This window comes from Accipiter gentilis, chromosome 6 (genome assembly GCF_929443795.1).
Source record: "Accipiter gentilis chromosome 6, bAccGen1.1, whole genome shotgun sequence".
Taxonomy (NCBI): Eukaryota; Metazoa; Chordata; class Aves; order Accipitriformes; family Accipitridae; genus Astur; species Astur gentilis.
In genome coordinates this window covers 6,498,078-6,522,006 of record NC_064885.1, presented here as the reverse complement: position 1 = coordinate 6,522,006, position 23,929 = coordinate 6,498,078, and the positions used below count along the sequence as shown (strand labels likewise).

The window sequence follows — 23,929 nt, the reverse complement described above, 5'->3', positions numbered from 1 at the left end:
CCCTTCGAGCCCCGGCACACCGGCGACCCCACGCGGGGCTCGGTTGCCTTTAACCCTCGCTCCAGCACAGCACGGCCCCGCCGGACCCACCTGCCCGGCGCGGCCCGGCCCGGTGCCACCGCCCCGCTGCGGCCCGACCCGGTGCCGCCGCCGCCGCCTCCCCCCGCCGCCGCGCGCGCCGGCTCCCGTCTCGGATCAGCTGGCGGAGTCATGACGCAGCCACCCACCGGCCCCACCCCTGACCAATCGCCTCCCGGCACGGCCGGCGCTCGCCCCGCCCAGCCCGCCCCCGCCCCCGCCGCGATTGCTACTGGCTTCCGCCAATAGCGACCCAGGATGGCACGCCGTTTAGCCAATGGGAAGGCAAAGCCGGCCTTCTGCCCCGCCCACCCCGAGGGGGGAGCGGTGGGCTCTCCCCCGGACAACCGGCGGTTACCTAGGAAACGGCTGGGTCCGCCCTACCGCGGGGCATGCCGGGAGGTGTAGTGCGGCGCGGCGCTCCCGGCATGCCCCGCGTGCTGTGAGTTGGCATTTTCAAGAGGGTGAAGGAGGGGGCGGGAGGGGGTTCGGGAGGGCGGCTCTTAAAGGGCCCGGCCCTCCCGGCGGGCCCCTGACGGGGCGCGGCGCTGTCGCGGGGCCGGCCCGGCCGCCCCCTCCCGCCTTCGGGGTGGGTGCCGCCCGCGCCTTGCAGAGCTTGGGGCCGGTGACACAGCCCCGATTCCGAGAAGTTGCTCTAAGTCGGCGGCCAATCAGAAGTGAGCGCTCTCCCCGCGCACCAATGGGCGGGCGCGGGAGGCGGGGCCGAGGGAACTCGGCTGACCCCGATGACTTGGCAGCGCCGCGCGATGACTGGACAACTTCTTTAAAGGGGCCGCGCCCTCCGCGCCTCCCGCCGGGCGGGGATGGGGGAGCGGAGGGCTGGGGCGGCCCGGTCCGGCAAGCGGGACCCACCCGCTGGCCGGCCGGCAGCCACGGCGCTCCCGGTCCGGCTGGCTGCTGCGGGCCGAGCCGGTGAGGGGGGAGGGGGGGAGAGCGGGGAGGACGGGCGGGGGGGGGGGGGGGGGCGTTGTGGGTGGCTGCGGCGCCCCTTTAAGGACGTTTCCTGCCCTTCGCCCTAGTAACAGCTGATTGTAGCGGCCAGGGGGCGGGGGGGGCCAATGGGCTGCCTCCACGTCCCCACCCACGTGACTCCCACGCGCCGCCGCCGCTCCATGCGGCGCTGCCCGGCGGGAGCCCCCCGAGTCCTTAAAGGGGCCGCGCGGGCTCCGGCCGCAGGAGGGTGCCCGGGCAGCCTCCCCCGCGGGCACCGGCGCACCCGGCGGTCCTCCCCTTCGCCTCGCTGGGGCGGGAGAACTCAGGCGTCGTCCGGTCGCTGCCTGCAGGACCCGGCTCGGCTCCCGGGGACCGGAGCCGGGCAGTGCCCGGCCGGCAGCCTGCGGGAACTGCTCTGAGCCCCGCGGAGAGGAGGGCGGGAGGGCTCCGGGACGGAGAGAGGCAAGGGGGGGGGGGTGGTGGGGAGCCTGGACCCGCTCCCCTGCACCGGCTTCCCCCGCTCCGGCACTCACCTGCTACCGGTGGGGTCCACAGCCGCCTCCCGCCGCGGGGGACCCCCTTTAAGGCCGGCTGCCTCGTCAGCGCGGCTCGCCCGATTCCAGCTGACAGCCCGGAGCGCCTTTGACGTCACGGTGACCTCAACCAGCCGCCGCGGCGCTGCAGCGTCATGCCCCACCGCCTGCCCATGTATAGGCACCGCGCCCCGGCCCTTGCGCAACACCCCCCCCCCCCCCCCCCCTACTTCCCCGGCCTCTGGCGGCCGCTGGAGGGAGCCCGGCCCCGTGTCCCGAGTGGGGCTCCGGGCCCACGCTGCGGCAGCCCCCGGGGGTACCGGGACTCGGTTGGGGGGTGCCCCGTTTCCCCCCCCCCACCACCCCCCGGGCACATGGCGGCGCGGCGGCCGCATGTGACCGCCGTCACCTGACCAACATGGCCGGGGCCCCCGCCGCCGCCCGCCGCGGCTGAGCCCGCTGCCGCCGCCGCTGTCAGGTAATGCGGGGCCGCGGGGGTCCCGGGGCGGTGAGGGACCCCCCCCCTCCCACACACACACACACACACACACCCGGGATGAGTTCGTGGGCCTGTGGGGCTCAAACCGGCTCTGGCCCCCCCCCCCCCCCCCCCCAACTCCGGCCCCGGTAGCGAGGGCCCTGTGGGGCCCGGGGCTCGGGCACGGTGCTGGGGGTTGCTTCTCCGGCTGTGCCCGGCTTGGTGCTAGGGATGTGTTTCTTGCTGATGGGTGTCCTCTAGTGTCACTTCCCGGGGGCTGTGGAGGTGCCGTTGTGTCCCCCTCTCCCTGGCCCTGGGACTGTAGAGGTCCCCTCGTGTCGCCTCCTCCAGCACCGAGGCTGGGGAGGTCCCATCATGTCTCCCCCGCACCAGCCCTGGGGCTGCAGATGTCCCACCGTGTCCCCCTCCCTGGTCCTGGGGCTGTGGAGGTCCTGTTGTGCGTCCCCCGCCAGCCCTGGGGCTAGCGTAGGTGCCGTCGTGTCTTCCCTCCTCAGCCCTGGTGCTGCAGAGGTCGCCTTGTATCCCCCCGCCACCTGCAGATGTCCCATCTTGTCCCCCTCCCTGGCCCTGGAGCTGTGGAAGCCCCATCGTGTCCCCCCACCACCTGCAGAGGTGCCATCATCTCCCCCCTCCCTGGCTGTGGAGGTGCCATTGTGTCCCTCCCACCGGCCCTGGACCCGCAGACGTCCCATCGTGTCCCCTTTCCCAGCACTCAGGCTGTGCAGGTCCCGTCATGTCCCCCCACTGGTCCCATCATGTCCCCCCAGTGGTCCCATCGCATCCCCCTCCCTGGCCCTGGGGCTGCGGAGGTCCCACTGTGTCCCCCTCCCTGCCTGTGGAGGTCCCATCTTGTCCCCACCAGCCAGGGCTGCTCCCTTCTCAACCCCTCCCCTCCCCAGTGCAACATTTTTTGACCAAGTTCCTAAAACCAGCTTTTTGTTCACCTGAGCGGCAATGGGGAAGTGAGACTTGCTGCATGGCGCCTGCTCGGCGGGGGAGCCGGGGCTCCGGTGGGGAGGGCAGGGATGGTGCCACGCTCGTCCGCTCGCTCACAGCCTCTCTGGGCCACCTTTCTTCCAGCAGAAGCCAATATGGACAGCTTCCTCCAGAGCGTGGAGAAGGACCTGAACATCGACCGCCGGCAGCTGGCCGCCGCTGCTGAGAGGACCCACGTTACCGCCTTCGTCCCGGTGAAATGGCTGGCGAGCCTCAAAGAGCGCCGGGTGCTGCCCAGCTTGTGCCCGCGGCCAGAGGGGCTGAGCGACGTGGAGGTGAGGACGTTCCTGCAGCACTCCGTGCAGAAGTTGCCTGCGGGCTGGACCCGGGTGGAAATCCATGGGCTGCGGAAGGAGCGGCTGGCCTACCCCCTGCGGGTGCAGCCCCCCACCTCCGACCAGCGTAACGGCAGCCCGGAGAACCTGCACAGCTTCATGCAGAGCGTCGCCTCTCAGAATTACCGAAACCTGTGGCGCCGGGCTCACTGCCTCTACGTGCGGCCGTACCGGCACGCTGATGCGCCGCCCACCATGCTGGCCCTGGATGTGCTACGGGCTGCCCTGCAGAAGGCTTACGCCTGCCCCGTCCTTCAGGTGGGCAAGAGCGCGTCCGGTGCTTCCCCCGCCAAGGAGAGCGTGGCGGCTGCCAAGGGGGTGCCCTCCTGCCCCAACGTGCTGCAGGCAGAAGCTCTGCTGGAGTCGGCCAACATGCTGTACGTCATCTACCCTTACGTGCAGTACTGTTTGCATGACATTGTGACTTTCAGCCCGGCCAAGCTCACCAACAGCCATGCCAAAATCCTCTTCCTCCTCTTCCACGTGCTGCAGGCCATGAGGGCTTGTCACCAGGCGGGTCTGGCTTGCGGCGCCTTTTCCCTTCGGGATGTGGCTGTGGATGAGAAGCTGTGCAGCCGGCTCCGTGTGAACTTCAGAGAGTACGAGGGACTGAAGAAGGAGGAAGCGAATCTGGAGGCTGGTCTGGAACGAATGAGCGAGCAAAGCGGCGCTGGCGTGCGAGGGCAGGAAGCGAGGTGCACCACCTGCCAGAAGGACCTCCGAGACCTGGTGTTACAGTGGGTACACGGGCAGGTCAGCAACTTTGACTACCTTATGCGACTAAACAGTTTGGCTGGGAGGAGAATGGGAGACCCCAATTATCACCCGGTTCTTCCGTGGGTGGTGGACTTCACTACCAAAAACGGCAAGTTCAGGGACCTAAGGAAATCCAAGTTCCGACTCAACAAGGGAGACAAGCAGCTGGACTTCACCTATGAGATGACCAAGCAGGCATTTGTTGCTGGTGGATCAAGTGGGGAGCAGCTCCATGTCCCCCATCACATCTCCGACGTCCTTTCGGATATCACCTACTACGTGTACACGGCTCGGAGGACACCCAAGGCAGTGCTGTGCTGCCACGTACGGTCCCAGTGGGAGCCCAACGAGTATCCAGCCAGCATGGAGCGCATGCAGAGCTGGACCCCAGATGAGTGCATCCCAGAGTTTTATACGGACCCCTCCATCTTCCGATCCATCCATCCGGACATGCCTGACCTGGACGTGCCATCTTGGTGTAGCTCCTACGAGGAGTTCATTGAAGTCCACCGCATGCTGCTTGAGAGCCGGGAAGTTTCTCAAGACCTCCACCACTGGATTGATCTCACTTTTGGGTACAAGCTGCTTGGGAAGGATGCTGTCAAGGAAAAGAACGTCTGCCTCCATCTAGTAGACAACCACACGCATCTGACGACTTACGGGGTTGTGCAGCTCTTTGACCAGCCGCACCCCAGGCGCATGGTGGGACCTGCCTACACACCTGCTGAAGCTCCAGCCATTGCCCGGCCTCTTCTCCAGAACATCAGGGAGACTGTGTTTTTGGAGGATATACAAGGCCAGGTGACGGATGCAGTTAATGGGCTGGTACTGGAGGCTACTCCTAGTGAAACCACGTGGTCTGGGGAGAAACCCATCGCTGGTGAGGATGATTTAGAGCAAGGCACGGAAGCCCTGGATTCGATTTCTGCTACGAGTAGAACTGCTGATCAGCCCTGTGCCACTGTGCCTTCAGCACAGCCCTCCACCCTCCCTGCTTATGCCGCTGAAGGCAAAACCTCAGGTGTCCGACCTCTCCGTCGGAGCAAGGCAGGTGCTGTGGATCAGGTTGACATGAAGATCACTCTTCCTGAAGGCTTCAATCCACTCCAGGCCCTGGAAGAACTGGAGAAACTGGACAATTTCTTGGCTAAAGGCTTAAGCAGTGAGATGCAGCTAATGGAGCAGCCGTGGGAAGAGCTGCCCCTGGGTCTCTCGGACCTCTTCCAGAGGGACATGCAAGCTTTGGGCATTCTGGTAGCTGAGATTATATTTGCACCAAGGATTCGTCCTTCAAAGCCTGACGCGTCCCTGTTGGAGCGGTTCCTGATGGTCCGTAATCTGTGTCGCTACCATCCCAAGGAGATCCCGGCCCCGCTCCAGCATGTGCTGCATGTCCTGCTGCAGCTGAGCGTGCCAGTGGAGAAGCTTCTGAAGACCAGGTTGGGCAAGGGCTCAGTGCAGTTGTTTGAATACAAACCCATCTCCCAGGGCCTCCCCCCACCCTGTCCCACACAGCTCCTCAGTCCCTTCAGCTCTATTGTCCCCTTCCCCACATACTTCCCAGCCCTGCACAAATTTATTTTCACCTATCAGGCAAAGAAGATAGAAGATGAAGGTCAGGGCCGGGAACTTGTTTTCCAGCTGTGGCAGCAGCTGGAGGGGATCCTTTCTGAAATCACTCCTGAAGGCTTGGAGATTCTTCTGCCCTTCATATTATCTCTGATGTCCGAGGAGAATACCGCTGTCTACGCAGCGTGGTATCTCTTTGAACCTATAGCTAAATCCCTAGGTCCGAAGAATGGCAATAAATACTTGCTCAAGCCATTGATTGGAGCATATGAGACCCCTTGCTACCGCCACGGCAGGTTCTACCTCTACACGGACTGCTTTGTCGCCCAGCTGATAGTGCGCCTGGGGCTGCAGTCCTTCCTCCTGAACCTGCTGCCGCACATCCTGCAGATACTCGTTGGCATCGAGAGCTCGCGGGAGGAGAGCAAATCACTCCTTGGCACAGCTGAAGATGATGAAAGTGGAGGAGAAAGCCCGGTGTCATGCGTGTTTGGGGAGGAGATCAAAATGGATGTGGAGCACTCTGCTGCCCTCGACCTCCTCGACTACACCTCTGGTGTCAGCTTCCATGACCAAGCCTACCTGCCCGAGAGCGAGGACTTCCAGAGCGGCCTCTATGTCGGGGAGTCCCTGCAGCCTCAGGAGCAGGAATCGCTCAGCCTTGGGCGGCTGAGCGACAAGAGCAGTGCCAGCGAGGTGTCCCTGGGAGAGGACAGACCTGCAGACGGAGATTCCCAGAAGGACAAGAGCAGCTTGAAGTCGATGGACAGCAGCCAGGACCTGAAACAGAGCGAGGACTCTGAGGAGGAGGAAGAGGGGCACGATGAAGAGGACCACGATGATGCCACGGTTGATGCAGAGCTGACGGTGGCCGTGGATGCTGGTGCCTCTGTGGATGTCACCCTGGCTGATGACAGCAGTGAGCCAGAGGACGGAGAGGGAGAGGAGCTCCCGGATCACTCCGATGACAAAGAGCAGACAATACTCCTTGGTAAGACCCTGCTAGCCTTGAGCCTTTCTGCCGAGCATAGCAAACACCTCGTAAAGCAGTGAGTGGGAGAAGGGGAGAGCATGGGAAGAAGTGGGTGCAGATTTGGGTGGTGTCTATGGTCCCAGCTTGGGGACAGCGATGAAATCAGTGTAAAAGGCCAGGTCTCAACTGAAGTGTGCGGATCTGAGACCTGGGAAGCTGCCTGCAGGGCAGGCAGGGTCTGGGCAGCAGCCGGGTGATAGCTAATCTGCACTGTGCTGGGCTCTGTCCTTGCAACTGTTTTTGTTTTGCAGACACAGCCTGTAAGATGGTGAGGTGGCTCTCAGCCAAGCTGGGTCCTACTGTCACGTCCCGCTTCATTGCCAGGAACCTGCTCCGTCTGCTCACGTCCTGCTACGTCGGTAATGTCTGCTCCTCGGACCCCAGGGTCCTGGGGTGGGCTGTGCCCCAAAACAGTCTGCTGGGTGCCTGGTGGCTTGGGTGTAGCCTGCTGCTTCAGCTCATGATGTTGTCTCTGGGCAGGCCCTACCAGGCAGCAGTTTGTACCAAGCAACGATGAGAACAGTCCCCTGAGTACAGGAAATATCTACCAAAAACGGCCAGTGCTGGGAGATCAGGTGTCCAAGCCAGTGCTGGCCTGTCTTGTGCATGTGGCGTACCTGTACGGAGAGCCTGTCCTCACCTACCAGTACCTGCCCTACATCAGCTACCTGGTTAGTATTGCCTTTTCTCCTCTTCTTACGTGTGTTGGGGTGAGAGCTGTGTCCGGGCACAAAAGGAGGATGCACAGAAAATAGTCCAGCCTCACCAGCCTCCTGCATAAAAATTTGTGCTTGGTTGAGCTCCATCTCAGCCAGTGTGGGCTGAGCAGCTCTGGCTGCGTTGGCCGAGAAGGGCTGTGCTGATGCAGCCAGAAGAGGCACTTTTACCCTCTGCCATAAGCTCTGGACCGCTTCCAGCGAAGCGCGCGGCTGCGTACGTGAGCTTTGCTCTTTAGCAAGCCTCGGCCACCGTGGACCTGCATTGGGCTGCTGCAGCCCCTCCTTCCCCACTTCAGCCGGGGGCTTTCCCTGTCAGACCCATTGCTGGCACGTGTGAAGCCAGAGAAAAAGGTTTTCTTTTGCTTTGCTGGGCAAGTGTGCCAAAACGGAGCTGGCACAAGGGTGGGATTGTGATAATGGGCAGGCAGAGCAGCTTGGGCTGCTGTGGGATTGCTGGAGCAAGTGGTTTTAGAGGTCTGTATGGGTAGATAGGGGATGAGCTGGGGAGAGGCCAAGGGAGGTTTTTTAACTGTATAAAAAATACTGGCAAGACTTACAAACTTTTCAGCTTGAAATTCATAGCTGAATAGCAAGAAGAAAATTTGTGTAATGCAGCTGGTTGAAAAACCAATTTTTCATCAAAAAGAATGCTCTTGAATGTTTTAAACAGGCTTATTTTTCATATTGCTCCCTTCTTAGTGGTTATAAACACTTCGGTTATGGATTCTTGTTTAAATGGAAAACTTCAATAGCTTTTTGATAATTTAAACGTAGAGGAAAAGAGGCCACAGCTGTTCATTTAAAGAAAACAAAAAGGCATTGTCAGTTTTTCCAGTGTTGAAGGGGAGATTTTTCAGGGGAGAAAATCCCATTTTTCAGCAAAATCATTCTCCACCCAGTTGCAATCATAGCTCCAGCTGTTCTGCTTTGCTTTACTAAACTTAATGCTTGGGGTGCTGGGGGGATTAATACCTCCGTGAACAGAGTTTGGCAACCTGATATTAAAGCGATGAAGCTTGCGGGTCACAAATAGGATAAAGTCAATCCTTCTTGCAGGATTTGGCAGAGTGGATATTTTGTGAGAGGAAGAGCTTCTGTGATGAGCTGGAAGATGGCAGGTGTACAAGAAATATAGAGGAAACTGGGAATTGTTTGTGGTTTTTCTTATTGGCTCTCTTTTCTTGGGTGTTTGATTTGTCTAGGAGTTAGGACAGTCTAGAAAGAAATCTTTTAGTGTTGCTGCTGATGTCGTTAACTCTTTGACATTGCAGTAACCAGCATTGGTACGTTGTCAGCGAAAAAGGATGTGCTCTTCTGCCTCATGAAATTATTAGCAGCTGGATTTCTAGAAGTCAGCAGCAGGTTTGCCCATAATCTGTGCTTGGATATTTCATGCAAGGACTGTTCCTCTGCAGTCTGAGCATCCAGGCTCAACATGGCATGGGATGAAGACACTGATTCTCGCTTTAAGTTGCGTGTATGTAATCGGTTTCTCCTCTTCCTGTGCTGGCAAACGATGCTCTGGGGTGTCCAAGCTGGTGATGGTCTGGGCCAGTCTGGGGTTGTCTCTCTCCCCTCCGAGTTTCCCAGCTGTCGGAGCATCCTGCAGGGAGATGCCCTCCAGAGGATGCATGCAAGCTTGGGAATGTCGTGCCCCATTCTCTCCAGGCTCATCTGTTGTGCTGACATCTGTCTGTCAGTTTTCAGGCTTATCCCCTGAGTGCAAGACATGAGTTGCTGTTGAGACTCAGTGCTCAGGTTCTTTTTCCAGGGGCTGTGACCAGCACTACCGTGCTGGGTTTTGAGGCTGAGCTCGGGTGATCCTGGGGTCACCCTTGATGTGTCCTGCTGGGGAGATGGTGGCCCTGGCACTGAAGGGACTCCTTTTGCAGGTTGCACCCAGTGGTGGGTCTGGTGGTGGCCGGCTGAACAGTCGGAAGGAGGCAGGGCTCCTGGCTGCTGTGACGCTGACTCAGAAGATTGTCGTGTGTCTCTCAGACACCACGCTGATGGACATTCTCCCCAAGATCAGCCAGGAGGTGCTGCTCCCGGTGCTGGGCTTCCTCACTTCGCTGGCCATTGGGTAAGCGCTGCAGTCTGCCATGCCTTCAGCCGGGATCGGCACAACTCAAAATCGGGGATTTGGAAATGGTTTTGTGAGGGCCTTAATGCTCCTGGGGTTGTGGGGCTGCTCCTGCCCTGATGTGCACCTCCTTGCACTGGTACACAGCGTGCACGTAGAACTTGTGCTGCTCAAGACCTGATAACACAGACAAGGCAGGAAGCACGAAGCAGAGGAGGGGAAAAAGGGATATGTGAAGGGCAAGCTGGTAATGGATGTCCTCTTCAGTTTCCCCAGTGGTGCCCAGGCCCGTATTGTCCTGTGTGTTAAGACAATCAGCCTAATTGCCTTGATCTGCCTGCGGATTGGGCAGGAGATGGTGCAGCAGCATTTGAGTGACACAGTGAGAAACTTCTTTGGGGCATTCTCACTGCTGCAGGAGCTGCAAGACCAGGTCAGTGATGTTGGAGACGTCTTCCTGCTGTCCCCCAGTACCCAGCTGCAAGAATGTGGTGGACATACCTGTATACACCAGTACTGGTGTCAGCAGCGTCCAGCCCAGGCTGTGTTTGTGTAATTAACTATGTGGTGAGAGCATCTGATCTTGGGTATCTTCCTGTTTTGTCTCGTCCAGGGCTTGACGGCAGAGTCACTGAGCAGCTGTGAGGTGCCGGTGATGGAGGTGCCCCTTTCGGATGGGAAGCTGCTGGCCCTGGATCCAGCTGTGCTGATGGAGTTACAGAAGGTGTTTAACCCTGAGATGGCCTACATCACCTACATCCCCTTCTCTTGCTTGCTAGGTATGGCTTGGCCACCATTTCCTAGGATTTGTGAGAGCGCTCTGTGCTCTGCGCATGCGTGCTGGACCTGAACTCAGGAGAAGTCAGAGGGCGTAGGGCTGCTGGAGGAAACTCACAGCTTCTGCGCTGTGGCTTGGTCTGCTGGTTGGGTTGGGAGCCCACTGGGCTTCAGGCTGCTTTGGCTGGGAGCAGTACGTGGCTGGCTCGTGGGGTACGTGTTCACAGCCCTCTGCTGACCCTTGTTTTGTTGGGGGGACAGTGATGATGGGAAAATTCTTTCCCTTGAAGCCATGTTCTCTCTCTTCAGGTGATGTTATCCGGGTGGTTGTGCCCAACCACTCGCTGGTTGAGAAGCTGGCCAGCCTCTACCTGGAGAATGTGAACCCCAAGAGCCTGCAGGTCGTTGGCCTGGAACAAACACCGAGCATGGTGGGCTCAGACCAAGATACGCGAGGGACTGAGCCCTTTGCTAGCCACCACGAGGACAGTCACTCTGGTACTTTTGGGAGCGTGCTTGTAGGGAACCGCATTCAGGTCCCTGTGGACACACAGCGTGAGGGTCTTGGCTTACTTCGCCTCAGTGCTGGCACTGATGGCTTTATTCCCAGCTCATCCAGCGAGGAGAATGCCCTGAAGCATGACCTTCCTCGCAGCACCCACATGCTGTGTGGGAACTGGCTGGCCTACTGGCAGTATGAGATTGGGGTGAGCCAACACGACCCCCGCTTCCATTTCCACCAGATCAAGCTGCAGAGTTTCTCAGGGCATTCAGGGGCCATCAAGTGCGTGGCACCGCTCAGCAGCGAGGACTTCTTCCTTAGTGGCAGCAAGGACAAAACCATCCGCCTTTGGCCATTGTACAACTATGGGGATGGCACCAGTGAGGTGCCACCACGCTTCACGTACGCCGAGCACAAGAAGTCAGTTTTCTACGTGAGCCAGCTGGAGGCATCGCAGCATGTGGTGAGCTGTGATGGGACTGTACACATCTGGGACCAGTTCACAGGTAAGAAGGGAAAGGGTGAGGGCTGGCTGGAGTGAAGTGGTCCAGTCCTTAAAGACAGAGGGGCCATACTGAGTTTTGATGGCTCCTGTTAGAAACCAGTGCAGAACTGGAGATTTGCTGTGTACCTTCTCTGTACATCTACTGCTGTAACCTCTCCGTCATGTTTTCACAGGCAAACTTCTCCGGACTTTCGATGAATTAGACAGCAAAGTCCCCATCACAGCTGTGACCACCATGCCACCTCCCTATCACAGCATCTCCGTGGCCAGTGCAGACTCTGTGCTGCGGTTCATCGATCACAGGAAGCCAGGACTACAGGTAGGGAGTCTGGTGTCTGTGAGCCACCCTCCTCCATCTGTGTGCTTAATGATGTGATCATGGCAGGCCCAAAGCCAGCTGTGATGCCTCCATGAAAGCCAGCTGGGCCTTGTCCCCTAAATGCTGGATCTCCTAGATCTTCGGACCCGCAGTAGCTGGACTCTCTCTCTTGCAGCATGAGTTTCGCCTGGCCAGTGGGGTGAGCGCTGGGCTCATCCGCTGCTTGGCTGTCAGTCCTAACGGGCGCAGCGTTATGGCTGGCTTCTCCTCTGGTTTCATTGTGCTGCTGGACACCAGGACAGGACTCATCATGCGGGGTTGGCCTGCCCATGAGGGAGACATCCTGCAGATCAAGGTGAGAGGTCCGACTGGGATCAGGGTGAGGGGCTGCTTTGTGGGCCTCATTGATCCACTGAGGTTGCGTGGAGCATCCTTCTGGCACGTGCTGCTTGGCAGGGCTTGTCTGCTCCATCCTCTGGGCGTTGCTCCATCCCTTGCTGTGTCCCTAAGAGGCTGCTCAAGCTCTCCTGCCCCATGGTTAATGCTGTGGGCGGCTGTTCTTGGTCCAGCCTGAGCTGAACGGAGGTCAGCTCTCCCAGGTGTTGGTCCCTGCCAAGCAGGTCTGCAGCAGGGGCAGGGAGGAGACACGTCTCCCGTGAAGAAGCGAATGTGTTGCTTTCTTCGCAGGGCCCTCAGCCCCCCTGGGAGACCGTCGCTCTAATGAGTAACTCTTGTCCATATTTACCTGCCCTCAGAGAGCAGCATTGGGGCTCCAGTGTCCTCGACCCAAATGCAGGTTAAGCAAAGTTCAGCAGTGCGGGTTGTTTACCCTCTCACTAGCCCTGCTAATAAGCAGCTCCAGGCTTCTCCTACCACCAGCAGTGTTTTCTACTGTGAGAGAGCCTCTCAATTCCTTTTCCCGAGAAGGAAAATAATTTGACAGGTGGTTTGATGGAGAGGGAGACCGCATGATAACCTCTTTACCCACTGCAATAGTAACAGATGATAAATTAGTTGTGCTGAGTATCAGGATGTAACTGAGAAGAGACGCAGCCTGTCTCTTGGAGGATAGTGCTAGGGGAGGTTGCCAGCTACCAGAGAGCCCTGTAGCTTCCAGTGTCCACCCAGACGCCTTGTTAATGCTGCTCAGTACCATCAGTTGCTTGGAAATGGTTGGGACTGTCCCAAGGGATTGCACTGGGACTGTTGGATTATTGGCAGCTACCTGCCAATCTCATTTGCAGAATGAGATCGGGAGTTTTTACTGCAGCAGCGTTGGTTCACTGGCCTTTCCTCTCCTGCAGGCTGCAGAGGGCAATGTGCTAATCAGCTCCTCTTCGGATCATTCCCTGACTGTCTGGAAGGAACTGGAGCAGAAACCTGTGCGCCACTACAAATCTGCATCTGAACCCATCCACGCGTTTGACCTCTATGGCAACGAAGTGGTCACTGGCACTGTGGCCAACAAGATTGGTGTCTACTCCATGCTGGAGTCCTCAGCCCTGCCCATCAGCACGACCAAGCTGAGCTCGGAGAATTTTCGGGGTACGCTGACCAGCCTGGCGGTGCTGCCCACGAAATGCCATCTCCTGCTGGGCTCGGACAACGGCGTCATACGCCTCCTGGCGTAGTGACCTCCGGCCCAGGAGCTTGTGGCTGTCCCACAGCACTAGTGGTAGAGCTGAAAGCCGGCAGCATTGTTTACGGAGGAGGGAGAGTTAGATGTTTCTGAACAGAGGATGCGGGGGGGGAGGTGTACTTGTTAGTGAGCACTCGGTAAAGCATCTCTAACCTCTTTCTGTATCTTTAAAATGAAAAAAGCCATAACTGAGAAACCTCCACTGCTGCTGGGAGAGATACTGGGCGTTGTAGGTCACTGTCACCCCTGCAGAGAGGCCTGGAGCTTTCTGTACCATGTGTGCCTGATCCCCAGGGGACTGTGAGCTGCCCTCCAGAGTAATATGGACCACAGGTATCCTCCCTCCTTCAGTTAAGGAGTGAGAGGTGCCCCTTGACAAGAACACAACAATATAGCTACTGCCATCTGCACTTGCCCTTCACTTCCACTCCTGAAGCACTAAACAGTCTTATTAGGATAGCATAAGCTGGGCCTGGGAACTGCCGCCTTCGGAGCTGTGTGGTGCCAGGCATCTCCTCCTCCTGTGGTCTGTGTTCAAAGCCCAGAGGATGTACTTTATTAACTTCAGGTTCTGCCAGCTGAGTTAGGGCCTGTATGGGAGGAGGAGAGGTTAACTAGAGCACTTCTGCTGCCTTACTGGCTCCAGGGCACAGTCTGAAATGGAAGTCAGCCAAGGCACAAACTCCATCTGCTCTGCCAGTTCATTTAAGAATGGGCTGCTGCAGAGGGACAGTTTGGGATGGGAACGCGACCCTCTAGGGAGGCAAGAACTAGATGCTTCCATGAGGATTTTGGCTTCTGGAGCAGTAGGGTAGGGATGGACTCTTGTCAGTTCCTGCCCCAGCAGCACTGCATCCTCTGATTATCTAAGAGGTGAGGAATGTCCTGTGTGCCACGCACTGGCAGCGTTTCTCAAGAAATCCTCTCCTTTGTGCTGGTCAGACGCCTTGGGAAGACAGGACAGCAAAAAGGTGCTCAGTTTTGTCCCCTCCTGCCCTTGTAGGGTGAGAGCCAGGGGAGGCATGATCCAGCATGGTCTCCTTCTGACCTTCTTTTTGGGACAGCACCGTCTGTTCCCACCCCAAAGGTGAGGAGAGTGCTCTTTGACCCCACAGTAGGAGCAGTTGCCTCACTTCTATTGCAGCCCTTTTCCCATCCATCCTTCAGTCTAGTCAGAGCCAGTATCAGGGGAGCGGGAAGCTCTTATCTTGGGCAGAGGAGGCGCCTGCCGTGGGTTGTCCTGGGAAGGGAAAGGGCTTTCATCCAGCCGCCGGTTTGTCTGAGCCACCTGCAGTTGGGAAAGCTGCCCTTCGCTTCCAGGTAGGGTGGGGAGGTGAGCAGTTGGCCCTTGCTATCCTTCCCTACCCAAGGGGAGCTCTCAGTCCCTTGTTGCCTATTAACCATTTGCAATAGATGTAAATATTTACTTCTAATAAACTCTTTGAAAGAGATGCACAGATGGGTGTGTGGGGAAGCTCTGTGCTGGAGGGGTCCACGTGCGGTGCGGTACAGGGCTGGGTGTGCTGGCTGCTGATCCCCTGCTCTCGCAGCCAAAGCTAAAGTTCTGCATTCGGGCACCTCTTGTGTTCCTGGGTGAGCTGGAGGAGGGATGCTGTGAAGATGCCCTGGATGTAAGGTAGGACTGTGCTACACAGGGACTTGGATCTCCTTCCCAAGGGGAAGTAGCTCCCTGTTTTGCAGCGGCATGTCCCAAAGTCGTTTCTGGTTGCAGAGCTTAGACCTGTCTCCTTTGACTCCTTCGCAGTGTCTCTGGTTGCAGAGCTCAGACCTGTCTCCTTTCCACTCCTTCCCAGTGTCTGGGGTGAATTTGGGAACCAAGAGCTGCTGCGAGGAATGGATGACTGCAAGCGCTGCAGTCCCATTAGCGTTCCCCACTGCTCCTTAGTGACTCCTCTCGTGCCGAGGACATGGACAGAGCCGAGAAGGATCACCGTCACTTCTGCATACGGCACAAAACCGCACAGGACAGGACCGCTGGAGTTCTGCCCGTCCCCGAGACTCTTCCTCCATGCCACAGCAGTGCGTGCGTGCCGTGGAGCCCGGCACCGGGGCCAACTCCCCCAGCAGAGCTCTGGTGTGTGCTGTGCCCCAGGGGAAGTACCAGCTGCTCTTGGCTCAGTCCAGCCTGAGCATTGCCGCCTCTTGCTCGGGTATGTGGCCACGGGGCCTTGGGCAGCAGCCATCTGTTAAAACCAGTGCCTTGTGCTTGCTGCAGCAGAAGCAGCTGGGATACAGGGAGTAAATATCTGGGGTTTTCTGCAAAGAAAATTCCAAAACCAGAGCACCCTGTGGCAATAAATACCAAGCCCTACGTTTTCACTAAAGATTATGAATAAAAGAGCACATTCCCAGCACAGGGAGTATATGGAAAGCAGAGCCACTACTAGGGACAACTGACTTGGCGTGTCACTTCTGCTGATGGGAGTTTTGGAGCTGGTAAACTTGGTGTTAATATTGTCTTGAGGGTACAGCAGCCCAAAGTGTCTCCCCATCTCCAAATGCAGCACAAATTCACTCTTATCCCGCAAACAAATGTTTAACCGGATGCTGTAGGTCAATATTTGCCTGCCAAATTCTCAAATGGGGTGGTGCCGAAGGTCGCTGCCGGCGGGTAGGGGAAGTGGGCTGGACAAGAAACTGTGTTTGCCCCACGCAGAGCTATCGGCCGGGCTAAAGCAGGTGCCAGCTCCAACGTGGACATGAACAACCTCAGGTAAGAGGCAAATGAACAAGGATTTGACAGTAAATGGGGGCTCCTCCAACGAGCAATAGTGCCTCTCCGGGAGAGGGGGGTGAATTTGGCAGAGGGTTAAAGGGTGGACACCATCAGGGAGAAAAGGGACATTCGGGGTTATATGTGGCTGCAGGATTTGGGGTGAGGGAAGAGGGGGGATGAAATGGCCTCAAGTTTTGCTTCTTCCACTTGGCAACTGGGGTCACAACCCAGCAGTTTCGGGTGAAAGCAAGGAGTGCTTGGAGAGTGGAAAGCAGCCCCAGGAATTAAGTGCATGGCAGCTGTGCTGAGGGCTGGGCTTTGGCATGGAGGCTTTATGCTAAGAAGAAGATATGTTATTTCTGTTTAAAAGGGAAAAGTGGCTGTGTGAAGCGGTGGCCAGGGTATGGGTGGGGTTTTATCCATGGCCCTGGAAGCCCTTCTCCCACTGTCCCATACAGGAATCGGAATGCGGGGGTGGGAGAGGTTGGGTTTGCCAGCAAAGGGGGAAGGCGAGTGCTGGGAAGGGGAGGACTCTATTCCAGGACATATTGCTGAGAAACTGCTCTGGTATTGCATTTTCTACCTGCAAAGTCCCTCCCAGACAGCACTTGCTGGGTGCCTGCAACCCCTCTGAGGCAGGTTAGTATCCCTTCTCCCAAGAGCCCGCAGCACAGCTGGGGATGCTGTGCTTCTAGCTCAGTGGTTTGCATGGGAAAGGAGCAGAGGCTCTTGTCTTCTTCCAGAGGCACAGTGTGTGCAGGACTGATTAGGAAAATACCATTTGCAATCCAGAGAAATAAGGGCAATGGGGTCAGAAATGCAGGATCCAAGCAAGACAGCGTCATGTAAGAGTCTGGCTGCGGTTACAGCTCTGCTCCGGTGCGGGTCCCTGTTCCTTTCTGATTTTGCTGCCTTGGCATTGGACCCAGGAGTCCTGTGTTGTTTCTTTGCAGCATTGTTCATCTCCCTATTGCTTTCTGCAAGCTCCTGCGCCAACCTGTTTGGCCAGGTTGATAATTTTCTCCCTGTGGACCTGAATAGGCTCAGCTTGCTGCTGCCAGGCAGCTGGAAATAACTTCTCTCTCAGCTGGTCCTTCTGTTCCAGAAATATGGTGTTCCTCTGGGGTCTGTGGCTGCTCTGCCTGTCTGTTCTGCACAGTCACCTAAGGGTAAGTTCCTTCACTCCAGTGAAGGTGGGGGCCTCTGCTGTGTGAGCACAGCTCTCTCCCCAGTCAGCAAAGGGCAGGGGGAGTGAGGTGGCTCTCCTGCACCGGACCATGGGGCAAATACCGCCCAATGCTTCTGCCTGAGAAGCCCTGGAAGGCAAACTGGTGGAGGACACTGCCATGGGGTTAGCCTGTGCCCCAGTGCAGCAAGGTTTCTAATCTTTTTCCCAGCTAATACAGCTGTGGATATGCTCATTATTCAAGTGAATTACTGTAGAAAATCTTTGGAAACTTGGCTTCAACTGTATTTAGTGACCCTGACCTTCAGGGGTTAACAGGAGGTTGTTTAATAACAGCTTTTTTTCCCTCCCATTTTAAATCTGGATCCCCGTCAGATCTGAGATTGCAAAACCACACTGCTCACTCTCTAGAGGATACATTATTTTCTACCCTTCTGACCTGGTCCCTTTCTAAACAAATCCAGCATTTGCAGTTTCTCCCTGCTCACTTCCACCTGCCCTTGGTGAATGCCACCGCCTCCGGATCCACATCCTAAAGCCCTGCCCGTGCTGTAGCCATGCAGGGACTGCTACAGCCAGGCTGGTGCCAGTCTCTGTCCTGGCCCCACAGGACTGTGTTAGGAGTGAGGGCAGAAAAGACTGGCTCTGGAAATTCAGAGGGAATTATCTGGGATCTGACACTGTTTGTTGTTTGGTTTCCCCCCCCCCTACAGTTTTCTTCAGCACATGCCATTGAGCAAAAGCGTCTCTTCTTAAACAAGGATGGGGAGCTGAAGGTAAGTCATGACTGGTTCCACCCAAGGGGACTGAACTTATGCTGTGGTATTTGCAATGGTTTTCCAGTTTGTCCTGAGATGGGATGAGCCCAGGCAATGCAATCTAGCAGCGCCAGAGCAATGAGAAAGTCCTCCTTTGTGCAGGCTTCCCTCCACACTTCACAGCTGCTGCTAACGCTGTGCTCCGTGCTGGAAGCTCCAGCCTAAATAACTGGGCAGCATGTGAAGTAAACATCAGTAGCTGGTGTGTACAGGGACTGGCAGGTAGATTATTGCATTTCTGGTTGATAAGGGAAGATGAAGAAAACTAGCTATGAGGGTGACAGGGAGAAAGACCCATAGCTGATGCTATCCGCTGAGCCTGGCTCTGACAGTGCAGAGCTCCTGCAGTAGAGGAATGTCATCCGGATGCTGGTGGGAACAGAGAGATCTGAGGTAAAAAGCATGTGTTTAAGACCGTGCAAATGTGAGGACAGTAGCAGCAGTGCTATAGGCTAAAGCTTAGAAAACTGGAAAATGAGGGATTTGGAGAGAAAAGGGATGGAATAGAACAGACAAGTCAAGAAGAGACAGATGCCTGGAGGAGGATTTCAGCCAAAATGGATCAAGGCTGTGACAGCAGTAGAGGGTGCTGACCGATGCAAGAGGCAGACTGGCAGTCCTAAAATATGCGAGAGGAGGTGGTGAAATCAAGGTTGAGGATGATGATTTAGTTTTATAGATCGGTGAAGGCACAGGACGTGCTGAGCGGGTGGTGGTTCCTGCCCTCAAATCACGCCTGTTGGGCTCGTTTGCCTGGCGCAGGCCCCGAGAGCAAGTGGAGGGGCAACCACTGCAAGACCCTCACTTGGTCCATTTTCCCAGTTGTTTCACTTGTTTTCCATACTCATTGAGGTGCTTTTAACCTCAAGGTTAAAAGGCAAACTGAAGTGAATACACCACCAGAGTAGAGAAGCTGGAGAGTTTTCTCAGCCCATTTAGGTGCGCAGTAAAGCCCACGAGGTTGTTTCTCCACAGGACGTGAAAAGTGCTGGAGTTGTACAGTCTGCTCTGCAGGAAGCCATCCCACCCATGCCGAGCGCAGGGATGGCAGACATTACCTATGACAACTTCCAGGAGATTGATGGACCCATGTTACCTTTCACCACTGCACTGCCAGGCATGAGGAATGACTGGAACCCAGAAGATGAAGTCATAGCTGGGGCTGTGGGCTGTCATGAACAGCAACCATCTGGGGAAACTGCCTCTTCTGAAGAGGAAGGAGAGGCTGAAGATAAAAGCTGTGAGATGACTTGGAAGAAGAGCCAGAGGCTAGCAGATGGCTTGATGAGATTCAGCATCGATCTCCTGAGAGAGGTCCAGCTGGAGTCCAACAGAACCAATGTGATCTTATCACCCTTCAGCATCGCCCTCGCCTTGTCTCACCTGGCACTGGGTAACTTCTAAGTTACAAAAGCACTGGTTCCTGCCCTGCCCCTCCTGGAGGCACCAGGAACCAACGTGCAAAATGCAAAGATTAAATATGGAACCTTCCACTTAATCTTACTCCTGCGGCTTTAATTAGGTACGATTACAATTGAAGCTGTCCTCCGTGGCCCATGCTGAGGTTCCTACTGTCAGGTTTCTCCAGCCTCTTTTTTAAGGCACAGTACATTTCTAACAGGAGGCAGCTTGGGTAACATCCCTGTTTTCCACTACATGGGCATGAACTAACAGGAATTTGACTTTGCTTTTTAGGAGCAGCAAATCAGACAGAGAAGCATTTGCTGCAGGCGATGCATCTGGAGTCGGTGCCCTGTCTCCACCACACGTTGGGCACCCTTCGCAGAAGGCTCGCAGAATCCACCCTCAGTCTTGCATCGCGTCTGTACCTGCAGAAAGGTGAGAGCTGGCACAGGAGGGTCTGTACTGGTGTAGGATAAAACTCCTGGTGACAGAGAGTGATGGAAGCACACTGTCATACCAGGAGATGTCTCTGCTTTTTCAAGGTCTGATGACTTTATGTGGAATTTTTCCCCTCTGCCAGGATTTGAGGTGAAAGAGAAGTTCCTGGAGGATTCAGAGAAATTCTACGAGGCAAAGCCCATGACCCTTTCTGGGATCAGTGAGGATGACCTCATAGCCATAAACAAGTGGGTAAAGGAAGCAACTAATGGGCAAATACCCACCTTCCTACGGCAGCTCCCTGAAAACACAGTGATGCTCTTGCTCAATGCAATCCATTTCCACGGTGAGCTCCACAGGCCTTACTTTTCAAGCCTGATCATCCAGAGGAATAGTTCGAAATCTACTAGTTTTCCACCAGCACTGTAGCTGAATGGCATCTCCTTTCATTGCTTCCTGCTAGTCAATCTGCTTGTTCTTTCCTTGTACATCTGCCATTGCTCTTGGTTAGATTTCTTCATAGTAATGATTCCAAACTGCTTCACATGTGCTAAAAATGTTACTTGACAGCAGAGCCGGAACACAGCAGGTGGAACCTGCAGTATTTTTGCCTCGTGGTTCAGGATCCCAGACAGTGGCACATCACTGCTTTTCTTAACCAGGTCACATGCAACTCACTACACACGAACCACAGAGCTTGGAGGCAGCTTCTGTGGATCTCTTTTTGACTACAGCACAGTGGTCAGGCACATCTTCCTCTTTTAATTCCCTGAGGGTTGTGCATGGAAACAGACCAAACACTCACTTCTGGGGTAAATCTGCAAATGCATTAATTTGGTTTTGGAGCACCGTTTCACCCTAGACAGCACAAAGGCGATACTCTTCATTTTTCAAAGTGCAAACAAACATCCATTGCTTTATCTTCATAGCCTTCAGTAATCTCCCACACTGAGGCATGAGGATTAATCCTCTTTTTTTTTTTTTTTTTTTTTTTTGCTGTTCTACAGTCCCTCTCTGAAATGTAAGAGCTTTGTGCTGTTAGGGGTGTTCCAGCCTTGGTACTGACTTCTCTTTGCTGTATTTCTACTCGCCTGGTCACTATCTGCCTTGTTGGAGAACTCATGATAGGAGGAGTGTCAGCTAGGCAGTTTCTGTTTTCCTACCTAAATTTAACTTTGTTAAATTCTAAACTTTTATATTGATAGGGTTTTGGAGGAGTCAGTTTGATGCTAGCTTCACTGGGCCAGATGTATTCCACCTTGACAATGAATTCGTGGTCCCAGTTGAGATGATGAAAGCCCAGAAGTACTCCCTGAGCTGGTTTACACTGGAGTCTCAGGACATTCAGGTAGGGCTCTATTAGGAGCACTACATGTTTTGACTGGAATTTCTTCTTGCTATTGTATTTCACTGACTGCAACTATTCTCTCCAAGAACCCAAATGTATTTTAACAGGCATAGCACACAAAAATTTAATAAGCGTCCTTTGTCCTTGCTTCTAGTAAGAATGTTGAATCTTCATTCTCAATCTCTAGGGAAAACCACAAGGACAGATTCGCACTAAGTGGGAATTAATGGAGATTTAAAGCCCTGAGTTAAAGATAAATGAGGAAATATGGAAAGGAGTTCCCTCAGACAGCATATGTACTGTTGGAGCCCTTCAGAATACAGCCAGAGTGGGTACAATGTTTGTGCATTTAGGCTTCCACCCCACCATGTGTTCAATCTTTACCAGTCAATAGCTAAATACTAAAATCTGATGCTGTTATTCCAACAAACATTCTCCCCTGAAGAAATCAGATACCTCCTTCCCACTGGGCTGTTTTTCTCTGACACCTAGGCTGGCTCTGTAGACCAATTAGAAAAAGACTAAATTAAAAGCATCACTTTATGGACTTTCCTTCCTCTTCCATAAATTCTGGTTGGCTTTATTTCCAGGTGGCCAAGTTTCCCTTTAAGAGTAACATGAGTTTTGTGGTCATTGTACCAAACCAGTATACTTGGAATAACTCTTACGTGCTGGAGAACCTCCCTTATGAACAACTATGCAAGCTTTTCCCCAAAGAGGTACCCACCACAGTGAAGATCCCCAAAATAAAATTGGACTACCAGCTGGAACTCAACAAGGTTCTCAGTCAAATGGGTAAGGCCTCTAACAAGACTTGCACAGAGTAAGTGAAGCTGATCAATCTATATGGCATCTGTTCACTGACACTAAAAACTGCTATCCTTGTTTCTAAAGCTGTGCCTCACAGCTTGCTCCAGATAACATCCAAACTTTCATCTCTTATTCCTCTCCTCCTCCTTACTCTTTGCTTGCCTAGCACCAAATGTTTTGCTCCAACAAGATGATACTATGGAGAAGGCAGCTTTCACAGTTCCTCACAATCTTTACAGGTTCTTCCTAATCCCCTATTTGTAGCCAAGACCAACTTCCTCCCATGCGCCAACCTTTACCTCTTGTCATTTAACATATTGTCCAGGACATAGAAATTGCCAACAGAGAGAATGCAGATCACGAAACCTGGAACTGAGAACTTACTGAAATAAAACACCATGCACTGCATTTCCAGATGAGAATAAATTAAGAGTTCACTTTGTTTTGCAGAAGTGCTTAAAAAAATAACCTCTGTAAAAGTGTTTCCAGCCTAGCAAAAAAGAGCCTTCAGACTTGCTACTGCTTTTTAAGGAAGGCTCTAAGTTCTTACACTACTATTCTAAAAGAGGTGGACAAAGCTTGTGAAAACTGTTCTGGTTTTGGTACCCTCAGCTCTTCATATTCTCCAGAGCTGGACTTCAGCTTTTGTTTCTCTTGCCTGCCAGTTCTCCGGTCCTCCACAGAGGACAACACACATAGCAACAAATTAGGCAATTGCTTTTTTTGCACACAGCTTTGAGAAAAATCAGAGCTGGTGGTACCAAATGGGAAAGGTTAACTTAGTCTCATTTCTCTGTAGGCCTCCAGGAGCTGTTCACAAGCCCAAATCTCCAGAAGATCGCAGATGAACCTCTCTTTGTATCCAGTATACAGCATCAGTCTGCCCTGGAACTTAAAGAAGATGGGGTGGAAGCATCTGCTGCTACCAGTGTTGCAATTTCACGCTCGGTCTCTGCCTTCAGCCTTGATCGGCCCTTCATCTTCGTTATCTTTGAAGATGAAACAGGCATCCCGCTTTTTATAGGCAGTGTCCAGAACCCTAACCCCAATGCTGCTCCCCAAATAAAAGAGCCACGGGACTCACGTGAAGCAACAGACCCCATGCCCAAATAAGAGAGAAGGAGAGGCTAAGTGTTCTGGGACTGCTACCTGACCCTTTGGACCAGCTAAAAGAGGCCTCCTGTCCTTGGAGACCTCCCTCTGAGGCCACAGAAGACAACCCTTGCTGTTTTCCTTTACAGATTCCTAGAGACCAGTCCTGGGATAGCCCATTCCAGCCTTGACGAGCTTCTCCAGGCTGGGGTTCCCCTCTGTTGAACCTGAAAAGCTTGCTCTGCCTGGATTTCCCTTCCAGGGCTCTCAGTCCTGGAAGGGAGACTTCCTTGTCCCCAGACTCTTATTAGAGTCTTTATTAAGCTCTTATTAGAGGCCCCCATAGCCTGGAATCATCATTAGCATCTGGCAGCTTGGACAACAGCCAGAGATATTAATATGGCTCTTCCTTCCGCAGTTCCTGTGAACAAGTCTCCCTCAAAGTATTTCTCTGAAAACAATTTGTATCCACCTAGAAAACAACCTCTAGATCAACTAGACTAGTAACTAGTTGTCTTCTCTAGGATGCATCACAGCCATTTCCAGGCACAGGCTCTTTTCAAAGATTCCCTTTTCCCACTGCTTGGCTATTGGGATCTGATGTGGGACGGTCTGCAGTGGGAAACCCCTTTGGATCCTTATCTCCAGCCCTTTTCCTGGGAAACTCTAGGTTCTTGGGTGATGCTAGATTTTGAGACATATTTTATAAAGTTTTTTTTTAGTAATTTTTATGTTGGCAGAATAATAAAGAGTAAAGCAGAATATATTTGCTTAAGGTGTTGCATTGAAAGACCCAACA

General features: G+C 54.6%; 2 protein-coding genes across 7 annotated transcripts; both read left to right on the top strand.

The window, feature by feature from the left end:
* The first annotated feature begins 692 nt into the window (after positions 1-692).
* On the top strand, positions 693-14,754 carry WDR81 (WD repeat domain 81). 5 transcript variants are annotated; one of them, XM_049803959.1, is made up of 11 exons: positions 693-755; positions 3,148-6,711; positions 7,005-7,112; positions 7,234-7,424; positions 9,365-9,555; positions 9,823-9,988; positions 10,169-10,334; positions 10,642-11,340; positions 11,513-11,658; positions 11,834-12,013; positions 12,963-14,754. In XM_049803959.1, exons 2-11 carry the CDS (start codon positions 3,156-3,158, stop codon positions 13,287-13,289), a joined length of 5,730 nt encoding a protein of 1,909 aa, XP_049659916.1. In that variant the 5' UTR covers positions 693-755; positions 3,148-3,155; the 3' UTR covers positions 13,290-14,754. The 5 variants fall into 5 exon arrangements, with proteins under 5 accessions (XP_049659916.1, XP_049659913.1, XP_049659912.1 ...); XM_049803956.1 differs by lacking the exon at positions 693-755 and adding an exon at positions 812-1,011; XM_049803955.1 differs by lacking the exon at positions 693-755 and adding an exon at positions 812-1,011 and having other exon boundaries at positions 3,145-6,711.
* Positions 14,755-15,738: 984 nt separating this feature from the next.
* Positions 15,739-23,892, top strand: SERPINF2 (serpin family F member 2). 2 transcript variants are annotated; one of them, XM_049803964.1, is made up of 9 exons: positions 15,739-16,031; positions 17,140-17,203; positions 17,934-17,996; positions 19,014-19,431; positions 19,734-19,877; positions 20,023-20,226; positions 21,086-21,228; positions 21,819-22,023; positions 22,838-23,892. In XM_049803964.1, the coding sequence occupies exons 1-9, from the start codon at positions 16,018-16,020 to the stop codon at positions 23,149-23,151; spliced, it is 1,569 nt and encodes a 522-aa protein (XP_049659921.1). In that variant the 5' UTR covers positions 15,739-16,017; the 3' UTR covers positions 23,152-23,892. The 2 variants fall into 2 exon arrangements, with proteins under 2 accessions (XP_049659921.1, XP_049659922.1); XM_049803965.1 differs by lacking the exon at positions 15,739-16,031 and adding an exon at positions 16,580-16,673.
* Positions 23,893-23,929: the final 37 nt, after the last annotated feature.

Coding starts and splice junctions, on each gene's coding strand:
- WDR81 (XM_049803955.1), top strand. CDS start 903: ATGGGGGAGCGGAGGGCTGGGGCGGCCCGGTCCGGCAAGCGGGACCCA. Junction 6,712..7,004: donor AGAGCAGACAATACTCCTTG/GTAAGACCCTGC, acceptor TTTGTTTTGCAG/ACACAGCCTGTAAGATGGTG. Junction 11,341..11,512: donor CATCTGGGACCAGTTCACAG/GTAAGAAGGGAA, acceptor ATGTTTTCACAG/GCAAACTTCTCCGGACTTTC.
- SERPINF2 (XM_049803964.1), top strand. Junction 17,997..19,013: donor ACAAGGATGGGGAGCTGAAG/GTAAGTCATGAC, acceptor GTTTCTCCACAG/GACGTGAAAAGTGCTGGAGT. Junction 22,024..22,837: donor CAAGGTTCTCAGTCAAATGG/GTAAGGCCTCTA, acceptor ATTTCTCTGTAG/GCCTCCAGGAGCTGTTCACA.